This window comes from Hypanus sabinus, chromosome 2 (genome assembly GCF_030144855.1).
Source record: "Hypanus sabinus isolate sHypSab1 chromosome 2, sHypSab1.hap1, whole genome shotgun sequence".
NCBI classification, from domain to species: domain Eukaryota; kingdom Metazoa; phylum Chordata; class Chondrichthyes; order Myliobatiformes; family Dasyatidae; genus Hypanus; species Hypanus sabinus.
The window spans coordinates 184,002,638-184,030,527 of NC_082707.1; the positions used below are offsets into that span (position 1 = coordinate 184,002,638).

Below are 27,890 nucleotides of genomic sequence, written 5' to 3' on the forward strand. Positions count from 1 at the left end.
CTCTCATCCTCCATCACTCAAAGAATAAAAAGGTTCACTCAACCTATTCTCATAAGGCATGCTCCCCAATTCAGGTAACATCCTTGTAAATCTCCTCTGCACTCCTATAGTTTCCACATCCTTCCTGTAGTGAGGTGACCAAAACTGGTCAGACCCCACTTGGAGTACTGTGCTCAGAGTCTTGTATAGCTGTAACATTACCTCTCGGCTCTTGAACTCAATCCCATGATTGATGAAGGCCAATGCACCGTATGTCTTCTTAACTACATAATCAACCTGCACAGCAGCTTTGAGTATCCTATGGACTCAGACCCCAAGATCCCTCTTATCCTCCACACTGCCAGGAATCTTTCCATTAATACTATATTCTGCCATTATGTTTGACCTACCAAAATGAACCGCTTCACACTTATCTGGGTTGAACTCCATCTGCCACCTCTCAGCCCAGTTTTGCACATTATCAATGTTCCACTGTAACCTCTGACTGCCCTCCACACTATCCACAATACCTCCAACCTTTGTCATCAGCATATTTACTAACCCATCTCTCCACTTCCTCATCTAGGTCATTTATAAAAAATCACGAAGAGAAGGAGTCCCAGGACAGATCCCTGTGGCACCCCACTTGTCACCAACCTCCATGCAGACTATGACCTGTTTACAACCACTTTGCCTTCTGTGGACAAGCCAATTCTGGATCCACAAAGCAAGGTCCCCTTGGATCCCATGCCTCCTTACTTTCTCAATAAGCCTTGCATGGGGTACCTTATCAAATACCTTGCTGAATTTCTCTAGTAAGAGAGCGTTGAATCTGTGAAATTCATTGCTGAGGCCAAATCATTGGCTATATTTTAAATGGAGGCTGATGGGTTCTAGATTTCGTTAGGATGTCAAAGGTTACAGGGAGAAGGCAGAAGAATGAGGTTGAGAAGAAAAATAAGTCAGCCATGATGTAATGGTAGAGCAGATTCGATGTGCTAAAGGCCTAATTCTAGTCATATGTCTTAGGACTTTAAGTTCATCACCTTTGTTCTTGATGTTTCTCACATTAAACACATTTCAGCCCATGCAAATAACCACATTTATACCCTATCCACTGCCTATCCCATCCTCAATGTCTCTAAACATTGCATCTACCTTTACAACAACTACCTTATCCTCTGACTATCATTTTGGTTGAAATTGCCTGCCAAATTAGTTAAACCCTCCCCAACAGCTCTAACAACACACACAAAGTGCTGGTGGAACACAGCAGGCCAGGCAGCATCTATAAGGAGAAGCACTGTTGACGTTTCGGGCCAAGACCCTTCGTCACAACCAACAGCTGCCTGCAAGGACATTGTTCCTCTTTGAGTTCAAATATTCAAGTGCAACCTTGTGGCGCCCCATTTCCTAGCGTATCCGAACCGACTCACAATTAGATAGCCTACGGGGGTTTGCGAGCACAGAGCTTTGGAGCCTCTGCGCCATGGGGGGCCAGTTGACAGAGGCTTAAAAGTGAGGCTGAAGTTTTCAAATAAAGTTTTTTCCTTCGACTGCAGTTACCGACTCCGTGTAGTAATTTTAGCGCTGCGTGTAGCACACCGCTACAATTGGTGACCCCGACGGTCCAAACGATTTTTGGACCAGAAATGACCAACGCCGCCTCTGTTCATGCGGTTTCGTTGAAACTGCCAGGTTTCTGGACACAGCGCCCGGACCTATGGTTCCAGCAAGCCGAAGCCCAATTCCACGTTCGCCAGATCACCTCAGAAGACACCCGCTACTACTACGTGGTGAGCTCCCTCGACCAGGACACAGCGGCCCAGGTCGCGGAGTTCGTACAGTCGCCCCCAGCAGACGGCAAGTACACGGAATTCAAAGCCCTGCTCCTCAGGACTTTCGGACTCTCACAGCGCGAGCGGGCTGCCCGTTTACTGCACCTGGATGGCTTGGGCGACAGACCTCCATCGGCTTTAATGAATGAGATGTTGTCTCTCGCCGACGAACACACACCCTGCCTCCTGTTTGAGCAGGCATTCCTGGAGCAGCTGCCCGAGGACATCCGCCTGCTGCTGTCCGACGCGGATTTCAGTGACCCCCGGAAGGTGGCAGCCCGGGCGGACTTGCTGTGGAACGCCAAAAAGGTGAGCGGGGCGTCCATCGCACGGATCTCCCAGCCCCGCTCCCGGCAGCAAACCAGTCCAGGCCCGGCCGCAGAGCCTGCCAACCCCCGGCCCAATGAACACTGGTGCTTCTACCACCAGCGGTGGGGTGCAGAGGCCTGCCGTTGTCGCCCGCCCTGCGAGTTCCCGGGAAACGCCAGGGCCAGCCGCCGCTGATGGCTACGGCGGCTGGCCATCGGGATAGCCTCCTGTATGTGTGGGATAGAAGGTCGGGACGCCGGTTTTTGGTCGATACTGGGGCTGAGATCAGCGTTTTACCTCCGACGAGTTACGACACCCGCAGCAGGGCACCGGGTCCCCCCCTGAGGGCCGTGAATGGCAGCACCGTAAGGACCTATGGCACCCGCCAGGTGCAGCTACTGTTCGGCTCCAGCCAGTTCACGTGGGACTTCACACTGGCCGCCGTAGCCCAACCGCTTCTGGGTGCGGATTTTTTGCGGGCTCACAGCCTGCTGGTCGACCTGCCCAGGAAGAGACTGGTACACGCCGAGACCTTTCAGACGTTCTCCCTGGGTGCAGCCCAGTTGCCAGCCCCTCACCTCGGCTCCATCACGCTGTCCGACAATGACTTCACCAGGGTCCTGGCGGAGTTCCCATCGGTTCTGGCACCGCAGTTCACAGCAGCCATGCCCAGGCATGGCGTACAGCACCACATCCCGACCCAGGGACCACCCCTCCATGCCCGTGCTCGGCGGCTTCCCCCGGACAAGCTCCGACTGGCGAAGGAGGAGTTCCAGAGGATGGAGGAATTGGGGATCATCTGGCGGTCCGATAGCCCATGGGCTTCCCCCCTGCACATGGTGCCCAAAGCGACGGGGGGCTGGAGACCGTGCGGCGACTACCGCAGGCTGAACGAGGCTACCACACCGGACCGCTACCCTGTGACGCACATTCAGGACTTTGCGGCAAACCTGCACAGCGCACGGATCTTCTCCAAGGTAGATCTCGTCCGGGGATACCATCAAATCCCGATGCATCCTGACGACGTCCCCAAAACGGCTCTCATCACCCCATTCGGCCTTTTCGAGTTCTTCCGCATGCCGTTCGGCCTGAAGAATGCTGCACAGACGTTCCAGCGGTTAATGGACGCGGTGGGACGGGACCTGGACTTCGCGTTCATCTATTTGGATGACATCCTCATAGCCAGCGGCAGTTGTCAGGAGCATCTGTCCCACCTCCGTCAACTCTGCGCCCGACTGAGTGAGTACGGTCTTACAATCAACCCTGCCAAATGCCAGTTCGGACTCGATACCATTGACTTCCTGGGCCACAGAATTACTAAAGACGGGGCAACCCCTCTGCCCGCTAAGGTAGATGCGGTCCGCCACTTCCCCCGACCCACCACGATCAAAGGCCTTCAGGAATTCGTAGGAATGGTCAATTTCTACCGCCGCTTCCTCCCTTCAGCTGCCCGGATCATGCGCCCCCTGTTCGCCCTGATGTCGGGTCCGAGCAAGGACATTACCTGGGACGAGGAGTCCGCCGCTGCTTTCGTTCAAGCGAAGGAAGCTTTGGCGGACGCCGCAATGCTAGTACATCCCAGAATGGACACCCCTACCGCCCTCACAGTGGACGCATCCAACACGGCAGTCGGTGGGGTGCTGGAGCAACTCATCGCAGGTCGCTGGCAACCCCTGGCATTTTTCAGCAAACACCTGCGACCACCCGAGCTTAAGTACAGTGCTTTCGACCGGGAACTGTTGGCGCTCTACCTGGCAATCCGGCATTTCAGGTACTTCCTAGAAGGTCGGCCCTTCACCGCGTTGGTCATCCCGCCAGCAACGCCACCTGTCCTACATCTCTGAATACATGACGGATATCCGGCACGTCTCGGGTAAGGACAATGTCGTGGCGGATGCGCTCTCTCGCCCTACCGTTCATGCCCTTTCCCAAGGGGTAGACTTTGAGGCGCTGGCAGAGGCACAGCAGGCGGATGAGGAGATTCCGAGTTACAGGACCGCAGTCTCCGGTCTGCAGCTCCAGGACCTCCCTGTGGGCCCGGGTGAGAGGACCCTACTCTGTGATGTCACCACCGGCCAGCCCCGTCCGGTCGTCCCGACAGCATGGCGGCGCCGCGTTTTCGACTCCATTCATAACTTGGCGCATCCCTCCATCCGGACAACTGTCCGGATGGTTTCCAGCAGGTTCGTTTGGCACGGACTCCGTAAACAGGTCAGTGAATGGGCCAGAACGTGCATGCACTGCCAGACGGCCAAGGTGCAGCGGCACACCAAAGCCCCACCGCAGCAGTTCCATCCCGCCCACCGGCGTTTCGACCACATTCATGTGGATATCGTGGGTCCCCTGCCAGTGTCACGCGGAGCGCATTACCTCCTGACTATTGTGGACCGGTTCACAAGATGGCCAGAGGCGGTCCCGCTCACCGACACCACCTCCGAATCTTGCGCCCGAGCCCTGATCGCCACCTGGATATCTCGCTTTGGTGTACCAGCCCACATTACCTCCGACAGAGGCGCCCAGTTCACCTCCAGCCTGTGGTCAGCTATGGCCAGCCTTTTGGGGACTCAGCTGCACCACACAACTGCCTACCACCCACAGTCGAACGGGCTAGTGGAGCGTTTCCACCATCACCTGAAGTCGGCCCTCATGGCCCGCCTGCGAGGAGCCAACTGGGCGGACGAGCTTCCCTGGGTCCTACTCGGCATCCATACAGCGCCCAAGGACGACCTGCACGCCTCGTCGGCCGAGTTGGTATACGGCGCGCCCCTGGTCCTCCCCGGGGAGTTCCTACCAGCCCCAAGGGGGCAAGAGGAAGAACCCGCAGCAGTCCTGGGCAGACTTCGCGAGAAGCTCGGTAACCTGGCCCCCATACCCACTTCACAGCATGGGCGGCACCCGACCTGCGTACCCAAAGACCTACAGAACTGTAAGTTTGTGTTTGTACGAAGGGGCGGGCATCAGCCACCGCTGCAGCGGCCATACGAGGGGCCGTTTATGGTGCTCCAGAACAACGGGTCCACGTTCGTGCTGGATGTTGGGGGGAAGGAGGAGGTTTTCACGGTGGACCGCCTCAAGCCGGCCCATGTGGACCTGGCGCAACCGGCCGAGTTTCCGGCGCCTCGGTGCAGAGGCCGACCTCCCAAGCAGGTTCTGGCCCAGACTGTGGACATTGGGGGGTGTATCGCCGGTTCTGGGGGGGGGTTATGTAGCGCCCCATTTCCTAGCGTATCCGAACCGACTCACAATTAGATAGCCTACGGGGGTTTGCGAGCACAGAGCTTTGGAGCCTCTGCGCCATGGGGGGCCGGTTGACAGAGGCTTAAAAGTGAGGCTGAAGTTTTCGAATAAAGTTTTTTCCTTCGACTGCAGTTACCGACTCCGTGTAGTAATTTTAGCGCTGCGTGTAGCACACCGCTACAACCTGTCCTTTTTGTACAAGTCATACATACCTTCCTGAGGAGAGATCCGAATGATCTACAAATCTGAACCCTGCTCCCTGCATCAGTTCACATTCATCTGTCTTTTTATTCTATTCTTGCCCTTACTGACTGAGCAATCTGCCACCTCTCAGCCCAGTCTGAGATTGCTGTCCTTGAGGTCCTGCTTTTTGGCTTCCTTCCTAGTTCTCTAAATTCACTCTGCAGGATTTCATCCCTTTTCCTAGCTCTGTCATTAGGACTGACATATATTACATCATCAGGCTGCTCTTCTTCTTCCGCCTTAGAAAAGGCTGTGGACTCGTTTGACCCTTCAAACCAAATCCTCTATGCTGACCAATTTGTCTATCCAAGGTAGTTCCATTTGCCAGTGTTTGCCTATTTACCTTTTGATGCTTAATTCATTACTGGAAATAAATTGCCTGATCTTTAAGGGAGGTTACTGTGTGTATTTGCCCTTGTGTTTCATCCCAGGCTATACTTTGAAGATACTTAATTATGAAGCATTTCACGATATTGTTTTGCCCTCATTTTTTTTCCCTCTTGTAGTAAATACTTAGTGGCCAATTTATTAGGTACAGAAAAAGAAACCTGGTGTGGTCTTCTGCTATAACCCATCTGCTTCAAAGTTCAACGTGTGCATTCAGTGATGTTCTTCTGCACAACACTGTTGTAACGTGTGGTTATTTGAGTTAGTCACCTTCCTGTTAGCTTGAACCAGCCTGCCATTCTCTGTTGACGTCTGTTATTAACAAGGCATTTTTTTCCCACAGAACTGTTACTCACTGTTTTTACTTTTTTTTGTTTGTCAATTCCAGATAGACAGTTGTGCATGACAATCCCATGAAATCGACAGTTCTGAGATAAACCACCCTGTCCGGCACTAGCAATCATTCCACTGTCAGTCAATTCGATTACATTTCTTCCCCATTTTGATATTTGGCCTGAACCTCTTGACCATGCCTGCATGCTTTCATGTATTGACTTGCTGCCATGATTGACTGATTAGATTTTTACATTAACAAGCAGGTGTACCAAATATTGTATACAGGCCTCCAAACAGCAGCTGGGATATGGATTACAAATTACAGCAGGAGATAAAAAAAACATGTCAGAAGGACAATGTCATGATAATTATTGGGGACTTTAACATGAAAGTGGATTGGGAAAACCAGGCCAGTACTGGACCTCGAGAGAGAAGGGATGGTGGCATAGTGGCATCATTGCTGGACTTTGGGGCGGAAGGTCCCAAGTTCAAATCCAACCAGCTCTCGTACACGCTTTCCATCTGTGCTGGGTTGAGTGTCGAGCTAGCAATTCAACCTCGTAAAAAAGAAATTGTCTGCTACAGAAACATCAACAGCAAAAAAAAAGTTGAGGGCCTGTACTCTCTCGTGAGTTGAAGGGCAATTTCTCTTCTTCTAAGGGATGACTTTTTAGAACAGCTTGTTGAGCCTACTAGAGGAGCGGCTGTGTTAGATTGGGTGCTGTGCAATGATCCAGAGGTGATAAGAGAGCTTAAGGTTAAGGAACCCTTAGGGAACAGTGATCTCAATATGATCAAGTTCACTTTGAAATTTGAGAAGGAGAAACTAAATTCCAATGTGTCAATGGAATAAAGGAAATTACAGTGGCATGAGAGGGGAACTAGCAAAGGTTGACTGGAAAGAGACACTAGCAGAAGGGATAGCAGAGCAACAATGGTGAAAAAAGAGGGAAGTGCAAGACAGATACATTCCAAATAAGAAGGAATTTTCAAATGGAAGAGACACTATTGTGGCTGATAATTAAAGCCAGAGCTGAAGTAGAGAGGGCATACAAGGAAGCCAAAGCTAGTGTGAAGATAGAGGATTGGGAAGCTTTTAAAAACATGCAGAAGGAAACCAAGAAGGTCATTAGGAAGGAAAAGATCGATTATGAAATGAAGCTGTTGACTAATATCAAAGAAGATACTTAACACTTTTTTAAGTTATATAAAGGATAAAAGAGAGTTGAGGGTAGATATAGGACCAATAGAAAATGATGTTGGAGATACTGTAACAAGAGATGCAGAGGTGGCAGAGGAACTGAATGTGTATTTTGCATCAGTCTTCACAATGGAAGACATCTGCAGTATACCGAACATTCAAGAGTGTCAGGGAAGTGAAGTTTGTGCAGTGAAAATTACAACTGAGAAGGTGCTCAGGAAGCTTAATGGTCTTGGGGTGGATAAATCTCCTGGACCTGATAGAATGCACCCTTGGGTTCAGAAGGAAGTAGCTGGAAAGATTGCGAAGATATTAACAATGATCTTTCAAGAATTGATAGATTCTGGCATTGTACTGGATGACTGGAAAATTGCAAATATTACTCTGCCATTTAGGAAGGGTGGGAGGCAGCAGAATGGGAACTATAGACCTGTTAGCCTGACACAGTGGTTGGGAAGTTGTTGGAATCGATTGTTAGGGATGAGATTGTGGAGTACCTGGAGGCGTATGACAAGATAGGCCGAAGCCAGCATGGTCTCCTGAAAGGAAAATCCTGCCTGACAAATCAACTGAAATTTTTTGAGGAAATTGCAAGCTTCGTAGACAAAGGAGATGCAGTGAATGTGGTGTACTTGGATTTTCAGAAGGCCTTTGACAAGGTGCTACACATGAGGCTGCTTAGCAAGATAAGAGCCCATGGAATTACAGAGGAGTTACTAGCCTGGGTGGAGCATTGGCTGATCGGCAGAAAACAGAGTGGGAATAAAGGGATCCTCTTCAGGCTGGCTGCCAGTTACCAGTGGAGTTCCACAGGAGTCTTTGTTGGCACTGCTGCTTGTTATGATGTAAGGGATTAATGGATTTGTGGCTAAATTTGCTGATGATACAAAGATAGGTGGAGGAGCGAGTGGTGTTGAGGAACCAGAGCCTGCAGAGAGACTTGGATAGTTTAGGGGAATGGGCAAAGAAGTGGCAAATGAAACGCAATGTTGGAAAGTGTGTGGTCATGCACTTTGGTGGAAGAAATAAATGGGCAGACTATCATTTAGATGGGGAGAGAATTCAAAATGCAGTGATGCAAACTTTAACTTCCCTAATATTGATTGGCACTTGATTAGTTCCAAGGGTTTAGATGGGGCAGAGTTTATTAAGTGTGTCCAAGATGGATTCCTGTCACAGTATGTTGACAGGCCGACTAGGGGGAATGCCATACTAGATCTAGTATTATCACCGCTCCCTGACCTTTAACATGATCATGGAAAAGGATAAAATCAGAGAGGACAGGAAATTCTTTAATTGGGGAAGGGCAAATTATGAGGCTATAAGGCTAGAACGTGGATGTGAATTCGGATGATGTTTTTGCAGGGAAATGTACTATGGACATGTGGTCGATGAGGAAGATAAAGAATGGTAGGATGAAGGAACCATGGGTGACAAGTGAAGTGGAAAATCTAGTCAGGTGGAAGAAGGCAGCATACATGAGGTTTAGGAAGCAAGGATCAAATGGGTCTATTGAGGAATATAGGGTAGTAAGAAAGGAGCTTAAGAAGGGGCTGAGAAGAGCACGAAGGGAGCATGAGAAGGCCTTGGCGAGTAGGGTAAAGGAAAACCCCAAGGCATTCTTCAATTATGTGAAGAACAAAAGGATGACAGGAGTGAAAATAGGACCGATTAGAGATAAAAGTGGGAAGATGTGCCTGGAGCCTGTGGAAGTGAGCAAGGCCCTCAATGAATACTTCTCTTTGGTATTCACCACTGAGAGGGAACTTGATGATGGTGAGGACAATATGAGTGAGGTTGATGTTCTGGAGCATGATGATATTAAGGGAGAGGAGGTGTTGGAGTTGTTAAAATACATTAGGGCAGATAATTCCCCGGGGCCTGACTGAATATTCCCCATGCTGCTCCACAAGGCAAGGGACGAGATTTCTGAACCTCTGGCTAGGATCTTTATGTCCTCGTTGTCCATGGGAATGGTACCGGAGGATTGGAGGGAGGCGAATGTTGTCCCCTTGTTCAAAAAAGGTAGTAGGGATAGTCCAGGTAATTATAGACCAGTGAGCCTTACGTCTGTGGTGGGAAAGCTGTTGGAAAGGATTCTTAGAGATAGGATCTATGGGCATTTAGAGAATCATGGTCTGATCAGGGAGAGTCAGCATGGCTTTGTGAAGGGCAGATCGTGCCTAACAAGCCTGATAGAGTTCCTTGAGGAGGTGATCAGGCATATAGATGAGGGTAGTGCAGTGGATGTGAACTACATGGACTTTAGTAAGGCATTTGACAAGGTTCCACATAGTAGGCTTATTCAGAAAGTCAGAAGGCATGGGATCCAGGGAAGTTTGGCCAGGTGGATTCAGGATTGGCTTGCCTGCAGAAGGCAGAGGGCAGTGGTGGAGGGAGTACATTCAGATTGGAGGGTTGTGACTAGTGGTGTCCCACAAGGATCTGTTCTGGGACCTGTACTTTTTGTGATTTTTATTAACGACCTGGATGAGGGGGTAGAAGGGTGGGTTGGCAAGTTTGCAGACGACACAAAGGGTGGTGTTGTAGATAGTGTAGAGGATTGTAGAAGATTGCAGAGAGACATTGATAGGATACAGAAGTGGGCTGAGAAGTGGCAGGTGGAGTTCAACCCAGAGAAGTGTGAGGTGGTACACTTTGGAAGGACAAACTCCAAGGCAGAGTACAATGTAAATGGCAGGATACTTGGTAGTGTGGAGGAGCAGAGGGATCTGGGGGTACATGCCTCACAGGTAGATAGGGTAGTTAAGAAAGCTATTGGGTGTTAGCTTTCATAAGTCAAGGGATAGAGTTTAAGAGATGCGATGTAATGACGCAGATCTATAAAACTCTAGTTAGGCCACACTTGGAGTACTGTGTCCAGTTCTGGTCGCCTCAGTATAGGAAGGATGTGGAAGCATTGGAAAGGGTACAGAGGAGATTTACCAGGATGCTGCCTGGTTTAGAGAGTATGGATTATGATCAGAGATTAAGGGAGCTAGGGCTTTACTCTGTGGAGAGGAGGAGGATGAGAGGAGACATGATAGAGCTGTTCAAGATATTAAGAGGAATAGACAGAGTGGACAGCCAGCGCCTCTTTCCCAGGGCACACTGCTCAGTACTAGAGGACATGGCTTTAAGGTAAGGGGAGGGAAGTTCAAGGGGGATATTAGGGGAAGGTTTTTCACTCGGAGAGTGGTTGGTGTGTGGAATGCACTGCCTGAGTCAGTGGTGGATGCAGATACACTAGTGGAGTTTAAGAGATTACTAGACAGGTATATGGAGGAATTTAAGGTGGGGGGTTATATAGGAGGCAGGGTTTGAGGGTCGGCACAACATTGTGGGCCAAAGGGCCTGTAATGTGCTGTACTATTCTATGTTCTATGTTGTTCAGAGGGATTTGGGAGTCCTTGTGCAGGATACCTGAAAGGTTAACCTCCAGATTGAGTTGGTGGTGAAGAAGGCAAATGCAGTGTTGGCATTCATTTCTAGAGGTATAGAATATAAGAGCAGGGATGTGATGTTGAGGCTGTATAAGGCACTCATGAGACCACACTTAAGAGTATTGTGTGTAGTTTTGGGTTCCTTATTTTAGAAAGGATGTACTGACATTGGAGAGGGTTCAGAGAAGATTCACAAGAATGATTCTGGGAATGAAAGGGTTAACATGAGGAACATCTGGCAGCTCTTGGGCTATACTCCCTGGAGTTCAGGAGAATGAGGGGGGATCTCATGGAAACATTCCGAATGTTAAAATGCCTGAACAGATTAGACATGGTAAAATTATCCAGGACATGAGGGCACGATTTCAGGATTGATAGACATCCATTTAGAACAAAGATGTGGAGAAATTACATTAGTCAGAGGGTAGTAAATCTGGAATTTGTTGCCATGAGCAGCTGTGGAGGCCAAGTCATTGGGTGCATTTAAGGCAGGGGTAGATAGTTTTCTTGATTAGCCAGGGCATCAAAGTGTATGGGGAAAAGGCAGGTGATGTAGTTGACTGGAAGAATTGGATCACTGCATGATTGAATGGCGGAGCAGACTTGATGGGCCAAATGGCCTACTTCTGCTCCTATATCTTGTGGTCTGAGTGTATAGTAATTTTGTTTTTTCATTGCATTGTTGCAAAACAAATTTCATGTCATCTGATCACAAATAAGAGAAAATCTGCAGATGCTTGAATTCCAAGTAACACACAAAATGCTGGAGGAACTTGGGAGGCCAGGCAGCATCTATGGAAATGAGTATAGTTAACGTTTCGAGCTGAAACCCTTCAGCAGGATTGGAGGAAAAAAAGATGAGGGGTAGAGTTAAAAGTTAAGGGGAGGGGTGAAGTAAAGAGCTGGGAGTTTGATTAATGGAAGTAATTCAGGGCTGGAGAAGGGTGAGTCTGATAGGAGAGGACAGTTAGGCCATGGAAGAAAGAAATGGGGGGGGCAGAGCACCAGAGGGTAGCAATGGGCAGGCAAGCAGGTAAGGTGACAATGAAAAGGGAATGGGCAATAGTGAAGGTTGGGCGGTGGGGGGAGGTGGTTTATATTACTGGAAGTTCGAGAAATCAATGTTCATGCCTTCAGGTTGGAGGCTACCCAGATGGAATATAAGGTGCTGTTCCTCTAACCTGAGTGTGGCCTCGTCATGACAGTGCAGGAGGCCATGGATAGAGATGTCAGAATGGGAATGGGAAGTGGAATTAAAATGAGTGGCCTCTGGGAGATCCCACTTTTTGTGGCCATTGATTTCTTGAAGTTCCAGTAATGGGACCCTTTCCCCCCCCCCCTTCACCATTCTCCAGTCCTGCTAAAGGGTCTCGGCCTGAAAAGTCAATTGCATTCTTTTCCATAGATGCTGGCTGGCCTGATGAGTTGCTCCAGCATTTTGTGCCTGTTGCTTTCATATCATTTGGGTTGGTCATAATAAATCTCATTTCTGGAACCATAAGCACACAAGACTGATAAGAAATCACTGGAAGATGGAGCAAAAGATGAAACTCGTCCTGCTGCTCATAGGAACAAATGTTGAATTCATAATGGGAGCTTGAACATATGTAGGGGTTCATAACCCAGGGGTATCCTGTATTGATAAGTTTCCTTCAGGTCCTCATTTGTACTAGGCCCTTGGTTCTGTAGTTTCTTGTGCCTTCTCGTGTGAAAACAGACACAAAGTATTTGTTTAATTAATCTGATGTTTCCTTATTCCTCTTTATCAATCCTCTTTCTTTGTTGGTAAGGGGTTCACATTTGCTCTCACTGGACTTGATTTTAAAAATGCCATTCTCAACCCATAGGACATAGGATCAGAATTAGGCCATACAGCCCATCAAGTCCGCTCCACGATCTGATTATAGCTGAATTATTATCCACCTCAGCTCCTTTTCCTGCCTTCTCATATCCTTTGATGCCTTACTAGTCATGAACCTTTCAAAATCTGCTTTAAATATACCCAGTGGCTGGACTTCCACAGCAGTCTGTGACAATTTCATAGATTCACCACCCTGTAAGGAAATTACCTAGAGGGTGGTGAATCCTCATCTCTGTTTTAAAGGAACATCCTTGTATTCTGAAGCTGTGTGCTCTGGTCCTCTCCACATCCACTCTGTCTAGACCTTTCAATATTTGGTAGGTTTCAATGAGATTCCCCCTCATTCTTCTGAGCTCCAGTGATTACAAACCCAGAGATGTCAAACACTCCTCATATATTAACCTTTTCATTCCTGGGATAATTCTTGTCAACCTCAAGGGATTGTTAAAGAAGTAACTGGTTGAGATATCAATAGTATTTTAGGTAGTGAGGGAAACAAGGCAGATGTTATTAGTGCAAGAAAGTGGCACAAAGATATAAATTCAGTTATAAAAAGTGGCCTTTTTTCATGCTGTGTACTTCATTTAGAAATATCTTGTGAATAATGCACACAGTTGACTATGGATTGAGTGGTCTTTCTGGATCAATTTAAACTTTTGCCAGATCACTGGGCTGGGACTGTTTTGTGGGTTTTAATTTGTATGGGAAGCCTTTGTCAAGGCAAACAAGGATGTTTTCTTGCTGCAAGGTTGATCCCTCTGACAAGGTTTCTGGTGTTATTAGTGAAAATGTGTTGGCAGGGACCCAGCTGGGCTTCCTCTGCATTAAATTCCTAAGATTCCATGAATAAATAATAATATTTTAGGCATAGAAAGAAAAGCAAACATTTAAAATTAGGCTTTCATGACCTTGATATACCAAATATAAAGCCACCAATGAAATACTCACGTATTGTGAAATGAAAATTGTATATCCTGTAACTTTGGCTTTAATTTCTTTTTAGCTTGGAATCATATATCGAGATATTAAATTGGAGAATATACTTCTTGACAGTAACGGGCATGTGGTTCTGACAGACTTTGGACTTAGTAAGGAGTTTCTAATTGATGAAGTAAGTATTACTTTTAACTATTTGCACCAACATGTATGATGTATGTAAGTCATAACATTTTTTTAAATGTTTAGTATAAGAATGGGATGGCAATAATTATTGGTTGTGTCACTTTGTGTTCAATAACTGTAATGAATTTGTTAACATTAAGCCTGTGCTTGATTAGTATGTTGCCAGATGTTATATAATTCACTGGAAGTTCAAACACTGGATCAATGTCTTATGTACTCCATAATGGTTACACCTGTGAACCATTTCCTCAGCAATATGGCTTATATAGAATCTCCATATAACTTTCTGAAGTCAAAGAGAATAGAACACTAGTGAGGAAAGGTGAAGGAGAGACAATGCAGAGTGATTTGCAGTAGACTACAGATTGGTATTGACAAATCTTGAAAAAAGAGGCTTTCCATCTCTTTAGCTTACTTTAAAATCATTCTTGAGTCTCTGTGTTACCTGCAGGCCTGGCACTTGTCACCCAATCCAGGTTGTTCCTTCAGAAGGTGATTCCCAAATTCTGGCTACACCTGTGTTGAAGTGTTCACATGAAGATCGTTATGGAGTTTGGAAGTTGTAATAAGGGAGTGCTGCAAATGAGGGATGTGTTGGGCTGGAGGTGCTGCAGATGCAAGATCTCTTAAGTGATAAGAGATCATAAGCACTGGCTGTCCTGTCAAGACCATAGCCATTCTGCATTAGTCGCTGCTTTTCATTGGGGCATGTGGTGGCAAGGTGGTGGAAGAGTGAGAAAATCGACCTTAATCAATCTTCTTTCAAATCACTTCTGTTTCAAGACTAATGGTAATCTGCCAAACAGCAGGAACAGTAGGAGTTGTATGAACTCGTGATTCTGCATGGTGCATGCAGTCTGGCAGGATGAGAGGTTAAGGATGAAAGGTCAGAGGGTGGTGTGGGATGTAGAATTAGTGAATATGGGTTTATCTCAACATTTAAGACAAGTTTGGATGAGTACATGGAGAGCAGGGGTAAAGGGAGCAATGGTCTCTAGGCAGAATAACAGTTCAGCATGTACTAAATGGTCTGTAAGACCTGTTTCTGCAGCAGTGTTCCATAACTCTACAAAATTGTATATAGTCTCTGAGAGCTTGATGGCTATGACGTTGGACATGGTAATGTTTTGTTATAAATGAGCATTCCTGAACCCTGGAATAATCTACAGGTGTAACACTAAAATTCTGTCACATCAGGTGGTGAGTTAGGTTCTTTAAGATGAAAAATTTACCGAAGATGACATTTTAAACACTGGATTGTTGTAGAAACCCATCTTGTTCTTTGTTGTCATTTGGAATGATAATTTTCCATCTTATAACCTAACTTGAATTCCTTCCCCTCTCTCCCACCTCCTTACTTTGGCTTCTTCCCCCTTCCTTTTCAGTCCTGATGAAGGGCCTGAGCCTAAAATGTACCTCCTTATTCCTCTCCATTGATACTGCCTGACCTGCAGCATTTCATGTGTGTTTTCGTCCTACCTAGTTTGACCTATGTGCATCTCCAGACCTTTAGATATGGCCCAGTAAGGCACTCATTCCCAGGGTAGTTGGAAATGAAAAATAAATCCTGACTCTGCCATAATGTGCACATGCCATGAGTGCGTTAAAACAAACAAATAAATAAAATTAACTGTTGATGTAAGATTTATTTTTCCAGTGACAGTCCATGTTTATGTAAATTCTGTTACCACATGTAAAATGTATATATACAAGAGCATCTGGTTACTATACTGTTAAATATCAAAGACGACATGTGTATTTTAATATTTTATAAGGAGTGATGAACTACTAGTTTAGATATAGCTGTAAGCTTCTAAATTTTAATTAGAAGATCTATTAGTTAACAATATTGAATTGGTGGTGGTGGCATCCGTTAGTCTTGGGAGACCATGGATCTGCACCTGGAAAGTCTTGCTTCAGTCTGTCTCTGTAGGGTGCAGGCCTGGGCAAGGTTGTATGGAAGACAGGCAGTTGCCCATGCAGCAGGTCTCCCCTCTCCACGACACCAATGTTGTCCAAGGGAAAGGGAAGGGCTGATATAGCTTGGCACCAGTGACGTCACAGGAGTTGCCAGAACAATGTTGATGGCAACGTCGGACTGTCTTAGGGACAGCATCTCCGGATTTGTCCTCAGGGTTTACTCCCGAAGCCTTTCCCATGAGTGGGTATGGCCACAAGGCAGCGGAGGTTTGAAATCAGTTTTCCCTCTCTTAGATGGACTGCCCCAGGCTGATGAGCTCCATCTACCCGAAATTAGGCATACAATAATGTAGTAATTTAATATTTGGAACTTATCACTATATTCTGCTTCAAAAGAAAAGTGCTTTTCTGTGGATTAGTATAGTTAAATTATTAGTTTGTACATACAGTCTTTTTATTTGTCTAGTGTTGAATCCAATGTGTTTGTATGATTGACAAATGCTCTCCCATTCAAAGTTGTAATAAGCTATATATGTAATGCAGGTGATTAATAGTGTACTGCTGAAATGTGGGATAAGTTTCTTAAGAAAAATTCTCATGGGAATAAAAAAATGTTCCTGATTTTTAACACTTGGTGCTATTGAGAGAATTTTATTTGTACGTTATAGCTTTGCCTAGGCTTGGTGAGATGGATGACCTAGCATGATCGAGTGGATTGGGATCGTGGGGATGCTGATTAAGAAGGTGGATGAATGTAGTGAGGAGTGGGGGTACTATAAGCTCCTACATGAGAGGGCTGTAGAGAAAGAACAATTGTTGTTGGGAGGGCTAGGGTTGGGCAATGTTGTAGTTCTTCCATAATCAGTCAGGCTTAATTAGAAAGATTGTGGGTGGAGGGAATTGGTAGTTTTGAGAGTTTGCAAAGTCTGAACTTCTGTAGGAGCCAGAAGCTTGAAGCCCTTTATCTTCTTTTCCTGAGATAGTGGTAAATTAGTCATTATTGTCAGTATTCTGACTCTCTGCTAGTTTCTTTATCTCCAGAAAATTTGGAGCACCAGTAAATTTCAATGTGGACACTTAATGTAAAGACTTGTTGCAAAAGTACTGTTAAATATTGAGCCGTAAGAGATTGAAAATGCTAGCATTGAGCAATAAACAATCTGCTCTGGGTTCTCAGTGGGTCGAGCAGCATTTCTTATTTTTATTTGTCACATGTACAGGTATATTGAAACATACAGTGAAGTATGTTGTTTTGCATCAACAACCAACACAGTTTGAAAATGTGCTGGGGGCAGCCTGCAAGTGTCACCATGCTTCCTGCACTAGCATAGCGTGCCCACGACGTCTTAACCCTAATCCATACATTTTTAGAATGTAGGAGAACACAGAGCACCTAGAGGAAACTACATGGTCACAGGGAAAATGTACAAATCTACAGCGGTGTGAGTTGAACTCTAATTTGATGATCACTGGTGCTGTAAGGGGATGCGCTAAATGCTACAGGACCATTCCGCCTTCTTTGTGGAGAGAAACAGTTTGTTGATATTTTGTATAAGCAAAAAATTGGGACCTTTTAGTATCTGCCCTGCTGAAAGTGGCAACATCATGATATGTGACCCTTTACACAGGTTAAGCATCACAAGCAGAGGTAAATATCTGGGCAACAGTGTATTATCTTTGCTAGCTAACCAGAATTGCCTTTACGTAGCAATCACATAGTTAACTATTAGCACTGCAGCACTAATGTTAATTTTAGAGGAAGCAAAATAGAATCGGGCATTTTTGAGTTTAGGATTACTGTAAATCTTGTAGATTAGAGGGAGTTTTTTTCTGAAGAGAAAACTGGAGAAACCATATGAGATGATAAAATTGCAACTCAAGCAGTACTACAAGCAGGAAGTTGTTGATGCCATGAACTAAAGCTATTTCAGTTTCTGGCACCTGCAGTGCCTTGCCTTTTGCCTTTAGGTAGCTAGTCTTTAAGTTTAAATGGGAATCAAAAATTTTGGGGAATAGGGGACTAGGTGGAGCTGAGGAGATGATCAGAGCATTGTTGAGGGCCCATTTCACTAAATTCCTACTCTTATAGTCTGACACGAGTACATCTTGTATTCTAATTTATCTTTTTATGCATTTTTGTTTAACTTTATATGCTGTAGCTAACCGGTGGTGCAGTGGCATTAGCACTGGATGTTGAGGCGAGAGGTCCTGGGTTTGAATCTGGCCAATTCCTTGCACACTTGCCATTCCATCCATGCTGGATTGAGTGTCAAGCTAGTAAATTTGCCTCATAGGAAAAAACAGACAAAATGCTTGAGAAATGACAAGGTTGCCCATACCTCCGATGTGCCACGAGACGTGAAGTGGAATTCATACGCTATATGTGCTGTAATTTTTGGTAAATTACTGATGCCAATTAGAGTTGAGGTTATTGTCATATGTAAGTGTACAACTTTAAAACTCATTTGGGCACTTTCATGGAAAGGAAGGATTTAGAAGAATGTATGCTAAATGCAGCAAATGTGAGTACTTCAGGAAGAAATCATAACAGAGACCTGTAGAGTTCCTTTTGGCTTCCAGGTTATTAATACGTTTCTATTCTTTGGGCTTAATATCCCCAAAGGATAAATTAAATTAACAATGAGCAGTGAAAAATAACCTTGCATTGTGATTAACTCTCTAAATATACAATTCACCTTAAATCTATTTTTGGTAACACTAAGGCATGCTCCCCAATCCAGGCAAAATCCTTGTAAATCTTCTCTGCACCCGTTCTATGTCATCCACATCCTTCCTGTAGTTAGGTGACTGGAACTGAGCACAGTACTCCAAGTGGGGTCTGACCAGGGTCCTATATAGCTGCAACATTACCTCTCGGCTCCTAAACTCAATCCCATGATTGATGACGGCTAATACACTGTTATGATATACTTGTACATGTACTTGTGAGCAGATGATTAAAGTTGGTGCGCATAAGTCATTGTTTTTATCTGAAATATCTGTCTCAAAACATGGTGGCAGCAGTGGTGCTCAGAAAATTGCTTTTTTCAACTGCAGTGCCCGATTTTTTTTTCTACTTGTAGTTGGCAGCATAATAAATAGTGCAACTCTGAAACATTGGCAGGTGAGTGTAAGAGTAGAAAAATGTCAACGGAGACGAGCAACGAGCCACAAATAGAGATGGATGCAGTAGCAATGTCTGGAGGTGAGACAGCAGAATCTCAGCGGCACCGAGCACCTGTGGGCGACCCCATGCTAAGGAACCATGGTTGGGGCAGAAGTCTTCCCCCAGTCAGCGGCAGTCAACCGCGGACTGATAGACAGATGGAAGACATGGCGACAGATGCGGACTAACTGCAGCATCATAGCACAACCGCACAACCGAGTTCCAGCATACCAGATCGCATTATTTTTGCATACAATTGGACCGTCAGGACTTGAGGTCTGCAACAGTTTTGTGTTCACAGATGAGGCTGAAACCCAGAACCTCACAAAGATTTTAGCTGCATTTGACAGATATGCTATCGGCGAGAAAAATGGGACATATGAACGGTACTTGTTCAACAAATAGCAACAAGAACAAGGTGAGACCTTTGAATCGTTTCTTGCAGAGACGTGTAATTTTTGCTCATGTATGTCAGATAGAATGTTGAGAGACACGATTGTACAAGGCATTAATGACTCCTGATCCAGAAAACATCTGTTACAAGAGAGAAAGCTAACACTCAATAACTGCATTGACATCTGTAAGAGCACAGAAATAGCTGAATCACATCTACAAGTATTCAGTATAGCTGCAGATAGCAGGTCCGCTACCGTTCATGGGATTAAATCTCGCACTAACAAGAAAGGTTCAAAGCATCCTGGACAGAAGGCTAGTGCTAGTGGTGGATCCAGAGCAAAAGGCACCTTGAACAGCCACAGAAGCAAAGTGAACCCTTGCAAGGACTGTGGTGCAAAGCATGCAAGAGACAAGCAACAATGCCCAGCAAACAGACAGGTGTGCAAGGTGTGTGGCATTCAAAATCACTTTGCAAAGGTACGCAAGCGGCAGCCCGTGCATGGGGTGGAAGCACAAAGCGATGACCAAACTGACAGTGACAGCAGCACTGAGTTTATCGACAATGTCATACTGTGGTCAACAGTTTGAAGACAAAGGATGACGTATTTGCATAGATCCTCATCAATGGAAAGCCAATAGACTTCCAAGTCGATAGCGGGGCGAGCATTAACATTTTACCCCGCAAATACTTGAAGGGAGTAGATCACACACTAAAACAATGTTCAGAAAAGCTGATGATATGGAACAAGATCACCATGGAAGCAGAAGGGATGTGCAGAGTGAAATTGCAAAACCCCATGACAAACCACAAGTACTCTGTTGAATTTGTTGTGGTCACTGATGACTTTACACTATTGCTGGGAAGCAGGGCCAGCCAACAAATGAAGCTGAATTATGGTCAATGATGACAACTTTCGCAGGGTGCATGCATCTACACTTAAAAAAGAACAATGCACACCAGAAATACGCTATGCAGAGGTGTTCGATGATGCGTTCGGGGAGCTTCGGGGTGCATTTCACCTGCAGATTGATGAGGGAGTTCAACCACAGTGTTACCCCCACAACGTCTACCTCACACTATGAAGCGGAAAGTGAAAGCTGAGCTTGATCAATTGGTAGACTGCAAGGTGATAGCTCCAGTCCATGAACCTACAAGGTGGGTTAGCCGGCTAGTGGTCGCAGAGAAGAAGAATGGCAATCTTCGTATATGCATTGACCCTCTACCATTGAACAAAGCGCTGAGGAGAGAGAACACTACCCCCCTTCCGGTGATAGAGTTCTGCATTCTGGCAAGTGAAATTGGACAGTGAATCAAGTATGCTCACCACCTTCAACACACTTTTCGGGCGGTATAGATGGCTCAGACTTCCGTCTGGAATCAGCGTGTCATCAGAGATCTTCCAGCACAGACTGCATCAGGCGCTGGAAGGACTACTGGGAGTGATCTGCGTTGCAGACAACACTCTGGTGTATGGAAAAGGAGAAACACAGGGAAAGGCAATCGCCAATCATGATGTGAAACTTGAGCAGCTATTACAGCATTGTGCAGAACAGCATATCAGGCTCAACAAGAACAAATCTGTCTTCAGAGCGACAGAGATGCCCTTTTTGGGGCATCTCATCACAAGTGAGGGACTTCAGCCTGATCCTAAAAAGGTCGCTGATGTTCTCAACATTCCAGCACCCACAAATGTGCAGGGAGTGCAGCAATTGATTGCATTTACCAAGTCTCTCGGATACCCTTGAGCCAATAAGACAGCTGACAAAGCCAGAGGTAGCATGGGAGTGGTCATCTGAGCAGCAAAACGCTCTCTCCAAGATCAAGTGGATGGTATCCAAAGCACCCGTGTTAACATACTACAATTCTAAGGAAGAGCTAACCATGCAATGTGACACCAGCAACAAAGGCCGAGGGGCAACACGCTTCCAGAATGGGCGTCCGATCGCATATGCAAGCAGAGTGCTAGCGGACACAAACACTTTACGCAGCAATTGAAAAGGAAATGCTCGCAATCGTTTTCGCACTTGAGCGTTTTCATCAATACACTTTTGGCCGCTTCAGAAAAGTACTCTGCGATCACAAGCCGCTCAAAATGATAGTTAAGAAGCCGTTGGTGAAGGCACCAAAGCGCCTACAGGGAATGCTTCTTCGCCTGCAGAGCTATGATTTTGACATCACCTGCTGTCAAGGAAAGCTCATGCACCTGGCAGATACGCTATCATGAGCAGTTAGCAGTACTCCAGGTCAGGCGAACAGCTTTGATGAAGCACTTGCAGAGCACCTCAGACCTTACTATAGCTATAGGGATGAGCTTGCAGTCCAAGATTACTTAATCTTCAAAGGTGAGCGTGTCATCATACTGCAAAGTGAGCGAAAGCAAATGAAGGAAAAAATACATTCGTCATACTTGGGCATAGACGTGAATGTCTTTTTTGGCCAGGCATGAGCAGCAACATCAAGCAATATATTGCTACATGTGATGTTTGTTGCACATGCAAAGTGAGTCAGCAGAAAGAATCGCTTATGAGTCATGAGGTACCTGCTCGGCCATGGGAAAAAGTAGCTACCGACCTATTTACATTCGAAGGAAAAGAGTATCTCTTCACCATTGAATACTACAGCAATTTCTTCGAGGTAGATCTTCTCTGCAATACAACAGCGCAGCAATTATTCGCAAATTGAAGGCTCATTGTGTGAGATAAGGTAGCCCAACACAAGTGGTTAGTGATAATGGGCCACAATACACGTTAGTGAATTTTTGCAGACTTGCATAAGAATGGGATTTTGAGCACTTGTGTAGCAGTCCCCGAAACAGCAAAGTGATTGAAAAAGCTGAATCAGCAATTAAAACAGCTAAGCAGATCCTCACAAAGAACAACAAATCGCAAGCAGATCCCTACCTCCCTATTCTAGACCATCGCAACACACCTTTGCAAGGGCTCAGTATGAGTCCTGCCCAGCATCTGATGAATCGCCACACACGCACGCTGGTGCCTACAACAGCGAGTTTACTGGAACCCAGAGTTGAACGCGAGTGTATGAAACAAAGCGTCCAGTAGCAGGCCGAAAATTACAACAAATCGGCCAACAATCCTGCCCCACTCGACAAAATGGATACCGTGCACATGCAACCCCTGGTGCAAGGTAAGAAGAACTGGGAGAAAGCAATTGTGTGTCGGTGCCTTGATGAGCATTCATATGTTGTTCAAACACCTTCTGGGATCTACCGACATAATTGCACACATCTACGAAAGATGGCTGAGGAACCGCCTGAATAGCTAATCACACATGAACAGGCAAAATCAGGTCAAACAACCGAGATCAATGACCACAGTGTGCCTACCGCATCAAATGGACACAGCTAATGATACACCACAAATACTAACACAAACGTTGAAACATGCAAATAACAAACAACAGGACTCAGACAAAACAGTAAAAACTCATTCTGGCCACACAGTGAAAAGGCCACAATATCTAGAAGACTGTCTCACATTGAATAATTGCATGAACAATTGAACAATAAGTCCGTGACATTATTTGGCATTTTAATGTTATGTTTATACTCAAAGAAGGACCATGTCCTATTTGAGGTTGCGTAATTTGTAGTTTGAAGTTAAAGTGGAATTTTAGTATGTTTTATGTTTTGTATATATGCTCATACAAAGGGAAATAATGAGTATTTGTGACAGGCACAAGAGACATAAGGCATTATTAATGAATGCTTTGAAAGCTAATTCCATGAAAATATACTGGAAAGCAGACTCCAGAGAAATTGAGTTTAATTGTTAATACAATTGTTCGTTTTCCTTGTTTTGATAAAAAAGGGGATGTTATGATATACTTATACATGCACTCATGAGCAGATGATTAAAATTGGTGCACATGCGCCATTGTTTTTATTTGAAATAGCTGTCTTGAAACATGCACCGTATGCTTTCTTAACCACAGAGTCAACCTGCACAGCAGCTTTCAGTGTCCCATGGACTCGGATCCCAAGATCCCTCTGATCCTCCACACTGCTAAGGGTCTTGCCATTAATATTATATTCTGCCATCATATTTGACCCACCAAAATAAACCACTTCACACTTATCTGGGTTGAACACAATCTGCCACTTCTCAGCCCAGTTTTGCATCCTGTCAATGTCCCGCTGTAATCTCTGACAGCCCTCCACACTATCCACAACACCCTGAACCTTTGTGTCATCAGCAAATTTACTAACCCATCCCTCCACTTCCTCATCCAGGTCATTTATAAAAATCACAAAGAGTAGGGGTCCTAGAACAGATCCCTGAGCCACACCATTGGTCACTGACCTCCATGCAGAATATGACCCATCTACAACCACTCTTTGCCTTCTGTGGGCATGCCAGTTCTGGATCCACAAAGCAACGTCCCCTTGGATCCCATGCCTCCTTACTTTCTTAATAAGTCTTGCATGGGGTACCTTGTCAAATGCCTTGCTGAAATCCATATACACTACATCTACTGCTCTTCCTTCATCAATGTGTTTAGTCACATCCTCAAAAAATTCACTCGGGCTCGTAAGGCACAACCTGCCTTTGACAAAGTCATGCTAACTATTCCTAATCATATTTTGCCTCTCCAAATGTTCATAAATCCTGCCTCTCTGGATCTTCTCCATCAACTTACCAACCACTGAAGTAAGACTCACTGGTCTATAATATCCTGGGGTATCTCTATTCCCTTTTTTGAATAATGGAACAATATTCCCAATCCTCCGAAGCCTCTCCCATCCCCATTGATGATGCAAAGATCATCGCCAGAGGCTTAGCAATCTCCTCCCTCACCTCCCACAGTAGCCTGGGGTACATCTTGTCCGGTCCTGGCGACTTATCCAACTTACACACACAAAATGCTAATGGAACACAGCAGGCCAGGCAGCATCTATAGGAAGAAGCACTGTCGATGTTTCAGGCGGAGACCCTTTGTCAGGACTAACTGAAAGAAAGAGATTTGAGATTTGATAACTAAGAGATTTGAAAGTAGGAGGGGGAAGGGGAAATCTGAAATGATAGGAGAGGACCAGAGGGAGTGGGGTGAAGCTAAGAGCTGGAAAGGTGATTGGCAAAAGGGATACAGAGCTGGAGAAGGGAAAGGATCATGGGATGAGAGGCCTAGGGAGAAAGAAAGGGGAAGAGGAGCACCAGAGGGAGATGGAGAACAGGGAGAGTGATAGGCAGAGAGAGAACAAAAAGGGGAGGGGGGAGAAAAATAAATATATCAGGGATGGGTAAGAAGGGGTGGAGGGTCATTAATAGAAGTTAGAGAAATCAATGTTCATGTCATCAGGTTGGAGGCTACCTAGACGGTATATAAGGTGTTGTTCCTCCAACCTGAGTGTGGCTTCATCTTGGCAATAGTGGAGGCCATGGATAGACAAATCAGAATGGGAATGGGACGTGGAATTAAAATGTGTGGCCACTGGGAGATCCGCTTTCTTTGGCAGACAGAGCGTAGGTGTTCAGCGAAACAGTCTCCCAGTCTGTTTCGGGTCTCACCAATATATAAAAGATCGCACTGGGAGCACTGGACACAGTATACCACACCAGCTGCCTCACAGGTGAAGTGTCGTCTCACCTGGAAGAACTGACTGGGGCGCTGAATGGTGGTGAGGGAGGAAATGTAAGGGCAGGTGTAGTACTTGTTCCGCTTACAAGGATAAGTGCCAGGAGGGAGATTGGTGGGAAGGGATGGGGGGGATGAATGGACAAGGGAGTTGCGTAGGGAGCGATCCCTGAGGAAAGCAGAAGGGGGTGAGGGTAAGATGTGCTTGGTAGTGGAATCCAGTTGGAGGTGGCAGAAGTTACGGAGAATTATACGTTGGACCCGGAGGCTGGTGAGGACAAGGGGGAACCCTATCCCGAGTGGGGTGGTGGGAGGTTGGGGTGAGGGCAGAACTGCAGGAAATGGGAGAGATGTTTTTTTAGAGCAGAGTTGATGGTGGAAGAAGAGAAGCCCCTTTGTTTAAAAAAAAAAGGAAGACATCTCCTTCATCCTGGAATGAAAAGCCTCATCCTGACAGCACATGCGGCGGAGATGGAGGAATTGCAAGAAGGGGGTGGCATTTTTCCAAGAGACAGGGTGGGAAGAGGAATAGTCCAGAAAGCTGTGAGAGTCAGTGGGCTTATAGTAGATATCAGTAGATAAGCCGTCTCCAGAGATGGAGACAGAAAGATCAAGAAAGGTGAGGGAGGTGTCAGAAATGGACCTGGTAAATTTGAGGGCAGGGTGAAAGTTGGAGGCAAAGATTATGAAGTCAACGAGTTCAGCATGCGTGCAGTCGTCGATGTAGCGAAGGAAAAGAGGGGGATGGATACCCGTATAGGCTTGGAACATGAACTGTTCCATAAAGCCAACAAAAAGGCAGCCATAGCTGGGACCCATGCGGGTGCCCATGGCTACACCTTTGGTTTGGAGGAAGTGGGAGGAGCCAAAGGAGAAATTATTGAGAGTAAGAACTAATTCCGCTAGACGGAGGAGAGTGGTGGTAGAGGGGAATTGGTTAGGTTTGAAATTCAAAAAGAAGCGGAGAGCTTTGAGACCTTCCTGGTGGGGGATGGAGGTTATATAGGGACTGGACGTCCGTGGTGACAATAAGGCGGTGGGAGCCAGGGAACTCAAAATAATTGAAAAAATTCAAAGGGTGAGAAGTGTCAGGAACATAGGTGGGAAGGGATTGAACAAGGGAGGATAAAACAGTGTCAAGGTATGCAGAAACGAGTTCATCTTTTGTCTCATCTGTCCACAGAATATTGCTCCAGAAGCATTGTAGAACATCCAGGTGCAAACTTGAGACATGCAGCAGTGGTCTCTTTCCTGGTGCCCTTCCGGGAACACCATTCTTGTTCAGTGGCTTTCTTTTAATAAACACATGAACAGAGACTTTATAACTTCTCAGTTTCTGCAGGCTTTTTGCTGTTGCCCTTGGTTTCTTTTTTGCCTCCTTCAGCATGGCATGTTGTGTTCTTGGTGTGACCTTTGCAGGATACCCACTCCTTGGGAGAGTAGCAACCGTACTGAGTTTTCTCTATCTGTAGACAATTTCTCTTACTGTGGACTGATGAACACTCAAGATTTTAGAAACAGTTTTGTAGATGTAACATGCTGTAAGGTTTCACTGCTAATGTGATGGCTTCTCTGTAATGTTCTACTGCTGAGGTAATGGTTTCTTTGTAGCAGCAATGTTTGGATTATGACTGGAGACAACAGGGCATGCTAGCCAATGAGTGGGATATTGTTTTTTCTTGTGTGTCTGGGAGCCGGGAATTTGTGGCCTTTTTGCCGGGGAGAAATGAGGAGAGAAGACGTGAATGGTGAGAATTGGTAGACCTCGGATAGAGTGGACTTGGAGCGAGGGTCTGAAGGTCCGCAACAATCGGAGGAGGTTGATGGTGGACGAGCAGCCCTATCAGTGAGCTCCAAGATTGCTCATTAGACTGTTTTATGAGAATGGGCCCTTTTTCTTTCTTCGTTTCCTTTACCAGCTGTATAGTCAAATTAAGAATTATGAAGCTGAATCATTCATATTGTGTACTGTTTGTTATTTCATGGTACTGATTTGTAATGGGATACATTGCGCAGCATCCACCTGAATGAGATTTCTTAAGTTTGGCCAGGCCAGGGGCCTATCATCCCCTATATTAAGCCGCTTACTGAAGCAAGAATTGCAATTGTGGGGGCTGTGTTCAGGATTGATTCTATTGGATGCTATGTGATTCCCGAGTGGGGTAGATATTCATACACCGGATGAATTGTTAATTCGCCTGTCAAGTACTGTTAATGTTGCGATTGTGAGCGGAGGTTTGATAAAATGGCTGGCGCAGCGCTCGTTTTAATGCAGACCAAAGCTGATGTAGCAGTAGCTGGGGTCGGAGATTTCAAAGACAGGGTTTTATCGTTTCTGAGGAGTGATCAGATTTGGAATGTCCAATTATTCCATGTTTACCAGGGGAGAGTGAGAATTCTGAGTTAGTATCTGCCCTTACCTCTCTGGCGAATAAATGGAAAAATCAGGTTCAAAGTCCCAGCTATGGCAAGCTCTGCCTAATCTCTGGAATTACACCCAACCCCAGAGGAGAGGAGGAGTATGAGACTTGGGTGGAGCAGACCTCTCAGTGGTTAGATAAGTAGCAGTGCTCTGATGACAAAGTGACAGAGATTGGTTGAAAGTTTGAATGGGAGGGCTGCTGACATTGTGAGAGCCGTCGGGTTAATGTGTCCCGTAGCGACAGCTGTCAGTTACATGCAAACACTGGGCAATGCTTTTGGCCTGATAGGAAGCCCAGTGGAGCCCATGGTGAGGTTTCAGAACATGCATCAGGAGAAGGAGGAGAAGCTCTCTGCTTTTATTTTTCGGCTTGAGAGGCAGCTGAGTTGCTTGTGGCGTGGGGGGTCATTCAGGTGGCTGAGGTGGATCAGTTAAGA

At 45.9% G+C, this 27,890-nt stretch overlaps 1 protein-coding gene across 8 annotated transcripts in view; it reads left to right on the forward strand.

Moving 5' to 3' along the window:
* Positions 1-27,890, forward strand: part of rps6ka5 (ribosomal protein S6 kinase, polypeptide 5) — a 330,130-nt gene that overhangs the window by 174,953 nt on the left and 127,287 nt on the right. For all 8 annotated transcript variants that reach the window (XR_009510328.1, XM_059961120.1, XM_059961152.1 and 5 more), the window contains one exon: positions 13,838-13,945. Coding sequence is in view for 7 of the 8 variants with exons in the window: in XM_059961120.1 (XP_059817103.1) it covers positions 13,838-13,945 (108 nt within the window). In the remaining variant the exon portion in view is untranslated. The remainder of the gene's footprint in view (positions 1-13,837; positions 13,946-27,890) is intronic.